This window comes from Mauremys mutica, chromosome 1 (genome assembly GCF_020497125.1).
Source record: "Mauremys mutica isolate MM-2020 ecotype Southern chromosome 1, ASM2049712v1, whole genome shotgun sequence".
NCBI lineage: Eukaryota > Metazoa > Chordata > Testudines > Geoemydidae > Mauremys > Mauremys mutica.
The window spans coordinates 199,950,369-199,965,114 of record NC_059072.1 but is presented as its reverse complement, the minus strand read 5'-3'; the positions used below and the strand labels follow the sequence as shown (position 1 = coordinate 199,965,114).

General features: G+C 42.0%; 1 protein-coding gene across 4 annotated transcripts in view; it reads right to left on the bottom strand.

Moving 5' to 3' along the window:
* ITSN1 (intersectin 1) overlaps positions 1-14,746 on the bottom strand; it is a 195,930-nt gene that overhangs the window by 48,227 nt on the left and 132,957 nt on the right. For all 4 annotated transcript variants that reach the window (XM_045002376.1, XM_045002377.1, XM_045002374.1 and 1 more), the window contains 5 exons: positions 14,441-14,600; positions 12,703-12,908; positions 11,784-11,866; positions 5,843-6,009; positions 3,033-3,078 (listed from right to left, as the gene is read on the bottom strand). In XM_045002376.1, coding sequence (XP_044858311.1) covers positions 3,033-3,078; positions 5,843-6,009; positions 11,784-11,866; positions 12,703-12,908; positions 14,441-14,600 — 662 coding nt within the window. The remainder of the gene's footprint in view (positions 1-3,032; positions 3,079-5,842; positions 6,010-11,783; positions 11,867-12,702; positions 12,909-14,440; positions 14,601-14,746) is intronic.

The following is a 14,746-nucleotide window of genomic DNA, read 5'->3' as shown; positions in this document are numbered from 1 at the left end:
ATTCCAACTGTTATTGCTGCTTGCTCTGTGCTCCACGATATCTGTGAGAGTAAGGGGGAGATGTTTATGGTGGGGTGGGAGGTTGAGCCAAATTGCCTGGCCACTGATTACACGCAGCCAGACACCAGGGTGATTAGAAGAGCGCAGCAGGGTGCGCTGCGCAACAGAGAAGGTTTGAAAACCAGTTTTATGACTGGCCAGGCTATGGTGTGACAGTTCTGTTTGTTTCTCCTTGATGAAAACCTGCCTCTTTGGTTCACTCTAGTTCCCTGTAAGCCAACTGCCCTCTCTCCTTCGATCTCCTCTTGCAGAGGCAATAAAGTCATTATTGTTTCAAAATCATGCATTTTTATTAATTCATCACACAAATAGGGAGATAACTGCCAAGGTAGCCCGGAAGGGGTGGGTGAAGAGGGAAGCACCTGGTGGGGTGGTGGATGAGGGTAGGAGGGAAGGACAAGGCCATACTGCACTTCCAAACTTATTGAATGCCAGCCTTCTGTTGCTTGGGCAGTCCTGTGGGGTGGAATGGTTGGGTGCCCCGAGGCCCCCCCGCCGTTCTTGGGCATCTGGGTGGAGGCGGCTATAGAAATTGGGGAGGAGGGAAGGCAGTTACACAGGGTCTGCAGCAGCAGTCTGTGCTCCTGCTGCATTTCCTGCAGCTCCACCAGACGCCGGAGCATATCGGTTTGATCCCCCAGTAGCCTCAGTATTCCATCCTGTCTCCTCTCCTCTTGCTCCCACCACCTCTCCTCTCGCTCGTCCCTCCTGTCCTTGCATTCATTTTCTGCTTTCCTGGACTCTGACATTGTTTGCCTCCATGCATTCTGCTGAGCTCTTTCAGTGCAGGAGGACTGCATGAGCTAAGAACATTTCATCATGAGTGCATTTTTTTCGCCTTCTTATCTGCGCTAGCCTCTGGGGCAGAGATGATAGGGGGAGCATTGAAACATTTGCAGCTGCAGGAGGAAAAAAAGGGAGAGTGGTATTGAAGAAGACACATTTTAGAAAACAATGGGTAGACTCTTTCAGGGTGAACCAAGCAGTTAACATTACATAGCACATGTGCTTTCGGTACAAGGTCACATTTTGCCTCTTATATTGAGGGCCTGCCGGTTTGGTGTGAGAGATCACACATGCATGGCTGGTCAACAGAATTCGGCTTGCAGGCACAGCCATGGTAAGCCACAGTCTTTCAGCTTCTTCAATCTTCATAACATGTGGGAATGGTTTCAAACAGCAGCGCCCTCCTTTCCCATACCAAGTGACCGTTGGGTTGGCCATTTAAAAGGAGGGGCTATACTGGCCGTGAATGCATCCCAAATCTTCAGGGCAAATTAATCATTAAACATGCTTGCTTTTAAACCATGCATTATATTTACAAAGGTACACTCACCAGAGGTGCCTTCTCTGGCTTCATGGTCTGTGAGCCTGGGTTGGGAGGGTATTGGCTCCAGAGTGATAAACAGTTCCTGGCTGTCGGGGAGAATGGTTTCTCCATTTGTGTGCTGTGCGCTATCCTCATCCTCCTCCACCTCATCTTCCTCATCCCCAAAATCCTCATCCCTTTTGCGTGAGACTCCCCCTTGCAGGTGTCCATGGACAGGGATGGGATAGTGGTGGGGGCCTCCCCTAGAATTGCAGGCAGCTCATCGTAGAAGCGGCATGTGTGGGGCTCTGACCCAGAGCAGCCATTTGCCTCTTTGGCTTTTTGGTAGGCTTGCTCCTTAATTTTCATGCAGCACTGCTGCGGGTCCCTGTTGTAGCCTCTGTCCATCATGCCCTTAGAGATTTTTTCAAATATTTTGGCATTTTGTCTTTTGGAATGGATTCGTCTCCCCTAACAGCGATCAGATCCAGTACTTCCTGTTCGGTCCATGCTGGAGCTCTTTTGCGATTCTGGGACTGCATGGTCACCTGTGCTGATAAGCTCTGCATGGTCACCCATGCTGATGAGCTCGTCACGCTGGCCAAACAGGAAATGAAATTCAAAAGTTCCCAGAGCTTTTTCCTGTCTACCTGGCCAGTGCATCTGAGTTGAGAGTGCTGTCCAGAGCGGTCACAATGGGGCACTCTGGGATAGCTCCGGGAGGCCAATACCGTCGAATTGCATCCACACTATGCCAAATTTGACCCAGCAATGTTGATTTCAGCGCTAATCTCCTTGTTGGGGAGGAGTACAGAAATCAATTTTAAGAGCCCGTTAAGTTGATAAAAATGACTTTGTCGTGTGGACGGGTTCAGGGTTAAATCGATCTAACACTGCTAAATTTGACCTAAACTCGTAGTGTAGATCAGGGCCTCAGGAAAGTTAGGCCCCTTTTAGCACAGTGTGTATACAGCATGAAGAAATAAAACCCTTCTCTGTATAAACATTGACATATCTGTAATCAGTTTTGTATTGCTTCTGAAAATTCAGAAAATAGCTGTCCCTGTGCCCCCCGCCCCCCTACCAGTTTCTGCTAAGAATGGCCAATCTTCTTGCTGCTCCTTTATTTAGAGAAAGTAGTGAAAACATTCTTGTTGGCTGGGCATTTAGGAACACTAAAACCTCCATGCTGAGCAATATACAGGTCCAACCCTCAGTTTTGTGGGAAGTAAATTATGCAGGATTCCAGGCAGAATGCTACAACATTAAGTGGGAAGTGTACTTCACCACCATGTTGATCAGACATGTACATAAAGCTGCACAATCCTCATCGATCAACTGCCCTGTTATATGCACTATCCCTAAGTTGTGTGAATTTACATTCACTTTCAGGCAACAGTCTTTTGGGAAGTTTTGTAACCACATGGTGCTTGGATACTGCCACGATGGATGCTGTACAAAACTCTAAAGCAGATGTAAAGGTTTAAAAAAAGGGTAGCAACATATTGGGCTATACATAGGGAAAGAGGAAAGCATAAGATTGAGCAACTTATTAAATTGTTACAAATGAGACTTCATTCATATTTAAGTTTCTTACTCTTTGTTAGAAGCAAATACATCCTTTAGCACATGGAGAAATAAAATGTCACACTGTGTAACTCACCAGGTTTCTTCCCTAAACTTCCCATTTTTCCAGCAGTTCCAGGGACCTTAAAATAAAAAGGCAAATATAAAACTTACACACATTCATATGTTTATTTCTCCTGACTACCAAAATGGCTTTGCTACAGCATTTTCCAAAAGAAGGTTCTGAATAGTTAGTGACTGTCCTAGAGTGGATCTATCCTTGTAGCAATTCTCAGATGGATTGTCACCCCAAATACTATCTGTAATAGTGAGTAACGAATAATTAAAAACAAACACATCTTCACTAGTTTAGGCAGGAGAATCTGGGAAGGTTTCCAGCTGTGTGACCATTCATGAACGCCATCAATCTAAAGGGAAGATGATAATACAATCTGAGTCAGAGTTCACAGTGGGCGAAATTGCTCCTCCTAAACTAGATGGAGAACCAACCTCTGAAAACCCACAAATCCTATTGCACATCAGAGTTATTGAAAGTCTGCCCAGAAAAACAGTACCTCTGAATGCTGGAAAAATGTAATAAAACAACATTGTAATCTTACTGAAACCTTCACCCCTCTTCTGCTCTCCCCCTGTGCTGCTATCACTTGTGTTACATCCATCATTAGGTTGTAAGACCCAAGAACAGGACCATGTTTTATTTGTTCTTAAAGGGCACTGCATAAATAATGAACAGTTGAGATTAGATTTAATCTACTAAATTAGCTCTCCCAACAGCATAACAGGGATATAAACAATATATTCACAAAAATACAAGTTTTCTGATCTACATCTTCTAAACTGACTCTTAATGAAGAATTTGCTGCATTGAGGCAAGTCTTGGAGGAAGATGCTCTCTGAAAGAGCTATTACAGCACTGCAAAAGTGGCCCAAAACATTGCACTATCATAACCATAGTGTTTTGGAGCTCTATCACAGAAGAGATTACTGTATTTTCTATTTTAATAGAAAAGATGAGCACCCTTTAAGTATCTACATACTGTACTACTGATAAAAATTATCGCTCTTTAATCTTTCCCAAAAGTGAAAAAAGTTGAGCGATGACTACACAAGCGCTAATATTTCACATATATAGTCCACAGACAGTTATAGCTCATTAACACAGATGTCAAGACTTAAAAAAATGTGCACCTAAAGTTAGGCTTCTAAATCCTTATTTAGGCACCTAAATCCAATCGAAATAAGAGTTTAGAAGGCTAAATTTAGACCCCCCATTTTTTAAAGTCTTGACCATAATATTTTTATTTTGAAGAGAAGTGCAATAAATCAGTAGAATACACTATATTTCTCATCTTGTTGCAAGAAGGAACTTAAGTGTATACAGACAACCACATAATAACCCAGCTAACACCCATTGATAGATGACAATTGCATTCTCAAATAGAGGAGAACGTGCGTGAGAAAATCTCTCTTAAGTTTAATACAAGATACCATCTCCAGAAAAGAAAAGTGAATCACTACCCCCGTCCTCTCCCGCCCCCCAATACTGACAAAAGCATTCCCCCTTTCAGGGCCTACACATGTGGTGGGAGTGCATCCAACTTCAGAACTTCTGGAATTTAATTGATATGAATCTAACTTCACCAGAATATGGCTATTAGGTAAGCTTATTTTTCTCCTGGGCTTGTTCCCTTGGGTTCATTATTACAATATCTTGCTTTGGAAGGAAAAGCTTAATATTTCATGTTAGGATATTTCCCCTTTTATATTGTTTCAAGTCATATCTTACTGCCCATTCTCTTTGGTCATAGTACTGTTAACTGGAAAACAGCAATAATTCCTCTGAGTTGGCTGTACATGACTATCATACAGGCCTTTAATAACAGTAAGTGACAAGGTACTCCAGGTGTTCATTACTTTTTTCTTTGAGGCCCACCCACAACATGCTATGAAAACTCCAGGGCCTCAGGGGGGGGACTCAGGGCTCTCAGCCGGGGCTTGGGGGCTCGGGAATAGGTGTAGTTTGACTTCTATTTTGGGTAGGCAGGGGCCAGTGGGTCTTGAGACAGCTCCACATGGCGGGGTCGGGAAGGGAACGCACCTCCACCCCCTGACTCACCTCAGCAGGCCACCCAGCCTGTCTGGTGGGGGACACAACCAAAAATTATAACTCAAAAAGGTGGGGGGCAAACAGCTCAGGTTGTAGGCGGGGGGTAGCTAGCGGCTGTGTGCCGGGAGCGCTCCCCTGTGGTCCCTGTTCCCCGAGGGCTCTGTCAGCAATGGAGCCAGGTCTGCCTGCCCAGGCAGCTCTTACCGGTTGCGTGAGCAAAGGAGGCTGGGAGCTGAGGAGCAGCTTCAACCCCTTGAAGCAGCAGGAAACAAGGTTTTCCACCTCTGACCTGGCCAGGGAGTGGGGAGACAAGGAGGTGGAGATGGAGCGGGTTGGACCTTCCCCGGGACTGCCCTGCTCTTGCACTGTAGTTTTGGGGTGGGGGGTGTAACACCCATCTCTCCCCAACTCTGCCCAGGGGCTCAGGGCTTCTGGCCCATGGGGAGTACTGGGGCTCCCAGCTTCAGCCCCGCAGGGAGTGCTGGGGCTCAGGCTCTGGGTTTTAGCCACAGGGCCCCATGGCCCCCCTGAAAGGGTTTGGGGACCCCTAGGGGGCCGTGGACCTCCTGTTGAGAACCACTGGGGTACTCCATGGTAGTTTATACAGGAATATCTCTTTCAAACTTCACTGTAACAATGCATTTTTCATGTCCAATAAAGTTTTAAGAAAAAAAACCCTCCATATGATTCACTGACTTGAAATCATCAAATGAACATTATAAAGTGGACAAATAAGACACAAAAAAGGATAGACTTTGTAATGTTTCACATCTCTTTACCTCAGAATCTTTCAGTCTCACATAATTAGAAGGAAAGACTCCAGATTTGTCACCCAATGTTCCTGTCCACCAGTCACCGTCTTTTTTTGTCACAAGAATCATATCTCCTTGTTGAAAGATTAAGTCTCCTTGTTCTGAACTCTCATACGTGTACATGGCAATATATTCTGGAGGAGAAGTTGTTCAAAAAATGGGAAATGCTTGATGAATCATCAAAGTATAATTTGCAAAAATCTATCTTTATGAAAGTAATGCCATATCACCTGTCCAAAGGTTAGATATTCATAGCTTTCTGCCCTATTGCTTCTGTGTAGGCAACACTTCACTCCCAAACATTTTCCCTTCCTTCATAAGGGAGGTTTAATATTTAAATTTCTAAATTAGATGATCTTCAAGACTACTTTAAATTCTTTAAAGGCTTCTATTCTAAAAACAAAAAAAAAATCCTATTATGGATGAAGTTATTTTTGGTAAATCTCTAACATGACCTAAGTATATATCTTTTTTTTATTACCCCGCCCCCCCCCCCAAAAAAAACCATCTCCACCCAAACTGTTACATCCCTGTTTGATAACTTGTTCATTGAGATGTGCTTCACATGTCCATTCCACTTTAGGGGTGTGTGTGTATGTTTGCCAGTGCACTGAAGCTGGAGAATTGTTTCCCATAGTGGTCCCAAACAGGGCATTGTATGCACTCTCTGAACGTTCATGCTGCTAGCCAAAAGTATACCAGGGTGAAGCCACCCAATCCCTCTCAATTACTTCACTCCAGAAGCCAGCACTTGCTGTGACTCTGATATAGAAGGGAAGGAGGGTGGGTTGTGGAATGGACATGTGCAACACATCTTGAAGAACGGCTACTGAACAGGTAATGCAACCCTTTTTTCTTCTTTGATTGCTTGCACATGTCCATTCCACTTTAGGTGACCCACATGCAGTTCTAGATGGAATAGGAGATCGGAGTCTACTTGAACAAGGACTGCAACAACATGCTCCCAAATCTAGCCTCAAGGTTTGAGGTTTGGAAGGGAGTATAATGTGTGATGAACATATGTACAGATGACCAAGTTGCAGTCCTGCAAATTTTACTGATGGGAACGTGACCCAAGAAAGCAGCCAATGCTGCTTGTGTTCTCATAGAGTATGCTAAAACTCTGAGATGGTGGAACCTCAGCAATATCTTAGCACAGATGAACAGAGGAGGTCCAGGAAGAAATCCTCTGAAAAGTGATAAGTTTCCCCCTCATCCTTTCAGCAAAGGAGACAGACAAATACTTGAGGAGACATTCTAAACAGGTAAAAGGCTAACACGTCCTATGAAAGTCCCAAGTATGGAGTTTTTCCTCATCTTAGAGAGAGTGAGGTTTCAGGAAAAAAGGTTAGTAAGTATATAAGCTTATTTAGAATTCAACACCACTTTTGTGAGAAATTTGGGGTGTGGACACGTTAACTTTCATAAAGATAAACATATAAGGAGCATATGGGCAAGAATGGTGTCCCTAGCCTCTGTTCGTCAGAGGATGGAGATGGATGGCAGGAGAGAGATCACTTGATCATTGCCTGTTAGGTTCACTCCCTCTGGGGCACCTGGCATTGGCCACTGTCGGTAGACAGATACTGGGCTAGATGGACCTTTGGTCTGACCCGGTATGGCCGTTCTTATGTTCATCAGCCACCAAAGCCTGAAATTCTGTTACCCACCTGGTTGAAATAATAGCCACCGAGAACACTACCTTCATTGAGAGATGAGAAAACAATCCACAGTTATAGGTTCAAAAGGAGGCCCCATTAAAATGGAAAGAACCAAATTCAGATCCCTCGATAGTGTTGGTTCCTAACAGAAGGTAAAGAGCCTGTCCAAACCTTTCAAGAGCATAATAATCGTAGGGTTGGAACAAGACAGATCTTTCATCTACCGGAGGATGGAATGTAGCAACAGCTGCCAGATGAACCCTCATGGAAATGGTAGAAAGTCCTTTTTCCTTTAGGTGAAGCAGGTAATCCAGAGCAGACTGAATCGGAGCCAGTGAAGGAGAGGTATCTTCCTGCTGTGACCACATGCTCTTCCAGTTCTTGAGGTGAGTATAAGTGGGAGGGTTTTCTGCTATTTAAAATATTTTAAACTCCAAGGGAACAGACAGCTTCCTGGGAAGTTAGCCACTGAGCATTCAAGCAGTAAAGTATAGGCTAAGAGCTTTGGGATGCAGAGTCTGGCCATGGTCCTGCAAAACTATGTCCCGAGACCTAAGGGAGAGGTGTGGAATCTTGAATTGAAAGGCTCAACAGGTCTGAGAACAAAGCTGATGGGGGCATGCTGGAGTGATCAAATTAAGATGGCATGCTCCTGTCCGAGTTTGCTCAAAACACTTGGCATCATAGGGTTAGAAGGAAAAGTGTAAAGATGTTTCCCCTTCCAGGATAGCAGGAAGGCATATGACACAGACCCTGGCCTCTGACATGCCCTGGAACAGAGAACTGGTGACATGTCCTGCTTTGTGGGTGGTGAACAAGTCTATTTCTGGCATTCCCCAAATTTGAAAAATGCACTTTGCTTTGTGATCTTTGCTAAATAATCTGCTGAGATGATCCACTAGACAGTCCTGAGATCCAGGAAGGCGAGGTGCTTTGAGCATAATCTTATTCCTGATACAGAAAGACCGAAGTTTCATTGCCACTTGGCACAGGGTGTCTGTCTAACCTGGCACCCCCTGGCTTGTTTAGACAGAATATCATAGCACTGTTGAATTTGAGCACCTGTACAAAACAACTTTTGATGCAGGGAACAAACACTTGACAGATCAGGCTCAAAGCTCTTGAACACTGATGTGGAGGGAGAGATACTGATCTGTCCAATCCCCGAGTCTGAAAATCCCCTAAATGAGCTCCCCAACCAAAAGATGAACCATCCATGACTAGGGTCATGGAGGGCAGGGCTGGGCCAAAAAACCTACAAACCACCTTCTTTGGATACAATGGCAGGGTCCATCCACCAGTCTGGAAATGACAAAGCGCTTCCACTGGATGTGCTGACTCACATACCTGCATGATGAGATGGATGGGAGACAGTCTACAACAGCAGCAAAGAATCCTGTGGCACCTTATAGACTAACAGACGTTTTGCAGCATGAGCTTTCGTGGGTGAATACCCACTTCTTCGGATGCAAGACAGTCTACAACAGGGATCAGCAACCTTTGGCATACGGCTCATCAGGGAAAGCCCCTGGTGGGCCGGGCCGGTTTGTTTACCTGCTGCGTCCGCAGGTTTGGCTGATCACAGCTCCCACTGGCCGTGGTTCTCCGCTCCAGCCAGCTGTACTAGGAGTGCCTAGTCGGAGCTGCCTTAGCTCTAACCTCGGTACTGGTCTTCTTCTTGTGCAAATCTGTTGGGGACCCCGTCCTCAAGATGAAGAGGGCTTCTTTTGGCCAGAGGAGGTTGAAATGGTGGACTTCTTCTGCAGCTTGCCCAGTACTGAAAATGGAGATTGGTGTCTCTAGCTTTCTCTGCTGCATGGATGCTGCCAAATCTGGTGATGTGCTCTGAGATAGAGTCAAGTTTGAATCCCTATGTACAGAGCAGCTGGGGTCCAAAGAGGGAAGGAAAACTGTTTCCCTATCTCAAAGTCAAACATCTCTCAACTTCTTAGTCCTGGTTTGAAAGACCTACACGGATAAGGCATTTATGCCTCACGTATACTTCTCCGAAACACTTTAAACAGGGAGTGAGGATTGCTGACTGGTATAGACTTGCTACAGCGAGAATGGTGCTTAAATCCCAGGGACTTATGCATGTCCCAGTACCATGCTAAAAGCGCAAAGAAAGTGCTATTAAAACTATAACTACAACCATACTAAACTATTTACTATAAAAAACCTCTAGCAATTTTTTTCTAAAAACAGAATGGGAGAGAGCGAAGTTCACATATGCTACAACTACTGACCATGAGCAGTAAAAAGGAATTGATGAGGGGGCAGAGCAGCTCCATCCTTTTATACATGTGCTGTCCTGATGGATAACTGTTGGCTAACGTGCTGTCCTGATGGATAACTGTTATGGGGAAGAATTCTCCAGCTTCAATGCCCTAGCACACACACTCCTAAGGTGGTATGGACACGTGCAAACACTTGATGATTTGCTTTATAAGCATACTTTCTATGGGTTCAATTTTATGCTGAGAACTATCATTTTCAGTCCTGGCTTACAAAATCTCAGTTTCTGAACTTCTGATACAGTCTTCCTTTTACATATGTCAGTTGGCTCTCATGAACAATGAATTCTTTCATCTACTTGAAGCTTTGTGTGGAGACAGCTAATCTCATTGTATCCTATGCAACAGTTGGCTTGAAAATGCTAAGATAATGGTGGAATACACAGTTTTGTTAAAACATGGTCAGCTATTTGGTATTCAAGAGCAAAAAACACTGAAACAGACTGCTGTTGAGATATGCAGTGTGTAATTTAATTACAGAACTAAATGAAAACCTGTACAGCTAGGAGTGCAAATAAGAATCTCAGACAAATCAGTAACATCTTCTGAAGCAGTATGCCTATTACACAATTCACTCAACTGTAAAAAAAAGGGAGCTTCTCAGAGGTATACCAAAGATTTCTGAAAATATTCTGTGTTACACACTCTGCTTGTGGAAAACAGTGGCAAGCAGTAACCCCCTCTTCAACCTTGAATCAGATATGCTATAGGTCAATAATTAAGTGACAAATGACTGAACTGAACTGGCCCAACTATTGCTGGACCCACTTCCATTTAAATGCAATCCCACCCCACCCCAAAAAAATCCTTAGTGTCAATATTACTTTTAATAGTAAAAAAAATAGGGAGCCTACATGTTTAATAACTGAATCCAACTTCTACCAAGCTAGCATGTCTTATGAAAAGTTTGTTATGTTGACAGCAGTTTTATCAACAATATCTCGGAAGAATAGTTTTGTATCTGTTTCCTGGTATCACTGCAGCCATACCTATGCTAGCAGTGGTGTGGGTTCCAATGATGGCAAGGTCTGGCACATTTAGCACCTTGTTATGAAAAAAATAGGTACAAACTTGTAGATAACTATAAGTTCTCATATGGTTTTCGATTAATAATAGTTCATTAATGGAAGGTGCTTAATGTTCAAAATGGCATGGGAACAACAAAAAATACTGATATCTAACTCAAGGCACTGAGTGCCGTCCTTGTTAATTTATATTATTTATTTATATTATTTGGTATTAATTTATAATTTAAAATCTAACATTCTTGGGTCACATAAGACAGCACAAATGAAAGCTATTAAAAAATTTACAGTACATACGTGCCTATTTGGATCCCCCCTCATGGTGGGATCAGCACTGATTTGTCTTCCCTTTCTAAGAGGTGGAAAGTTTTGGTCTATCCAACATTTAAATAGGAAAACAGGCACTGCAGGATTCAAATTATTCACAAAGAAAGATTGTGAATGAAAAACTAACATTTTGGGAGCCAACTTATTCATTTAATGAATAGTCTTGCTTATCTTGAAGCATGTACACATGTTTTTATATGGCATATACTGCATACACCCACAGTGTATGTTAAAAGAAAATACATCCTTTATGCATTTCAAATGCTGGGCCCGGGCCCTTCCTATTGTAGGCAGAAGGCTAAAAACAATCAGAAATATGGGATTGATTCTCAACTGCTTATAAATGACACTTCATAAATTCATGTACCGAAGTTAATTAGGAAAATACTATTCTTATGTAAATGAGCAATTTTACAAAACATGCAGGACATAGCCTTGTAGTCATAATTAAAATTCTTACTTTGTAAAGAAACGGGGCCTGATTCTGTAATGGTACTGAGTACCACCAACTCCCTCTGAACTTGTACTTATTACTAGATAATTTCTTTTATTAAAACTATACAGTAAGATGCTACTAATGTCATTCAATTCAAATTCTTACCTTCGCCTGACATAGCAGGTTTAGTTGCTGGTGATGTTACTCTCTTTAGACTAGCAGGACTTTCTGAAGAACCAGAATCCATGCTTAAAGAGAAAATATTAAATGCTTTAATTTCTCTAAATTTAACAAAACAACTAAATGTTCTGAATTAAAAAGACATTAAAAGCTATATCCATGAACAAACTATCTCAACTTGTAAAGCAAAAAGATAGTAAAATTTAAGTTTTAAACCTCAGCATCACAAAATACAGTTTGAAATCATGTAACTGGACTGAAAGCAAAAATTGCTGTGCTCCCCAATAGAAAAACGTAAAGTTCATTCTAGTTTTCATCATCAACTAGAACATTGTAATCAAATACAATACATTGTGTGAAAACAATCTTCTTATCTTTCAAAACACTGTTTGTTAGTAAAGTGAATATAGGAAAGTGGCACCTCTTTACTCACTAGCCCTACCCCATTCATATTTCAATTTCTACTTATTTTATCAACTTAAGTAAGATTTTGCTACATTTTAGTCTTGTTGGCATTGTGTAGCCAAAACAGCTACAGGAGAATAAGATGGATTCTGTTCCCACTCGTGCATCAATAGAATTGTTCACTAAATTCTAAATGCAGAATTATTGTTGTTGCTTTCATATCCCAAACTGAGTTTGTAGGTAGGACTGGAAGTTTAAAAAAAAAAAAAAAGAGGAAGCCAAAAAACAAAGCTCATCATTTTATTTATAAACGGAGCCACACCGATCTGAAACCAGAGATACAAATATGGCCACACAATGCCATTTTAATAAAGTCACTTTTCAGAGCCAGCACTTTAAAAACAAACATACAAGTACACACAACATTTTAGATAGGAACAACATAATATTAATGATTAAATAAAAATGCTGTTCATTCTAACAAAAACAACCAAAATACCTTGTTGACTTTCTTATGGGGCCTGAAATGAGTTTCACATATGATTTGGGAAACCATCCCTTTTGACCTTGGACCTCTCCAAACCACCACATGTCTTGCTGTTCCAAAACTGTGATGATATCATTTTTGTTAAAATTGAGGTGGTTGTCTTTTTTGGCTCTCCAAGGATACAAGGCCTGTGCTTGAAGGCCCTCTACTTTTTCACCCTATTGTGGTAAGAAAATAAAAGTGAATCACTTAGAGTCTTTTGCAAAGAAGGCTGCTAAAAATAAATAAATAAAGAGGTATTCGCTTACAACATTCATTTATAGAGACAGATCTGTGTGTTGACTGTTTCTATTAAAATAAGCTTTTTACTCAAACAAAGCCAAACATATCATTTAAAAAAAATACAATCAAGTGGATATATTAATGCAGTCCACCAGTATTTCTATATTTGTATTAAAGTGCCTGGTGCATACTCTCCTGTAAGATAGTTAATAATTTTTCTACACAGAAAAATATTTTAAAAATTAAATTGTCTCATCTACTACATTTATGTAAAACACTGTAAATAAAGAGACAAGCCTTGCCCCAAGGGCTTATAGTAAATCTCATAAAAAGTGTATATAAGGGGAAAATTTTTGCTGTAACTTATGCATTATGCCATCTTGCAGTCTACTTGCTTTTTCGGGGTTTACATATCTAGCACATTTCAGAATGCTATGTCTATGTACCAGCACTACATATTTTTCAGCCAGTGCCGAGGTACTGTGATCTAACAGACTGAGCACAGGATTGGGGTTCAGGAATAGAGCTGGGCAAATAACTGGTTTTTTTGGTTCTCTGGCAGTTCTGGAAAAAAAAATAAAAGTTTGCGAATTGGGTTGAAATAAATTAAAAAATGTAGACAAAAATTATGCAAATCAAAACTAGTTTGACCCAAAACATTTTGTTTCTAGGCATTTCTTAAGAGCTAGATTCACAACATGATTGGAGCAGGAAAGGGTGTTGATGCTGATCTCCTGATAAAACTTCTAGCCACTCATCTAAGTCCCTCACGTGAGATGTGGGAGACCCAGGTTTGAATCCCCAATCTGGAGCAGAGATTTGAGCCCAGATCACTCTCCTCCCAGGTGACTGTCCTCACCACCAGACTATAGAGTTGTTCTCTCTTTCTCTCTGGCCCAATTTATTCAAGCATTTTATAAAAAATGGAACAGCTTTAGTAGGAAAATATGAGAGTGATGCAGCCCAAATCGTTATGGCACAAAGCTGGGAGGGGGAGACCTGGGTTCAAATCATTGCTCCAGCACAGGAAACTCAGGTTCTAACCCCCACAAATCAACTGAGTGCACTAAATCACTGGAATAAGAGTTATAAAGGGAGACACCATCCCCACCACCTGCTACTCTTTTCCACCACATTTTGGGAATCTAACCTGAACATTTTTTTTCCTGCCTAAAACTATTTGGTGAATGTGTGTCAAATTCACAAATAGTTTGGGGTTGATCAAAATTAATTTTTTTTGACAAATTTTGTGTCAAAAATATTTCGCCCAGCTCTACTTGAGAACTCTTAGAATGCCAAACTGCACTTCCCACATGGCTTTGTTTAACATCTTCATCTCCTCATCTTGAAATACTTTACCTCCCTTAGAGGAATTTTGCAAGGGCTGGTCAATTAATGTTTGGTCATCGCTTTGCGAAAGTTAAAATGCTGGGTTAAGTATGATTTCTGCACAGATATAGCCACTTACCTGCCCCAGGACAGGAGAAGGTGATGATCCGGTAACAGTGGCTGGGGTGAAGGCTGATCTCTGCCTCACCTGCCCTGCACTTGGAACAGTCAGAGAAGGTTGAGCTGCCCACGCATCCCAATTATCAGTCTCTGGTTTCTCACTGGTGCTGGTCGGCCACCTGAAAATAAGGCAGACTATATAATCTTCATTTTTGATTGCAGTGATTATTGCATTCTGCTAAAAAGAAAACTTGCTCACACCCAAAATTTCGCATGAAGACACCTCTGGAGTAAACAGAAGTGGAACTATTAGAGCCTTAAGAGT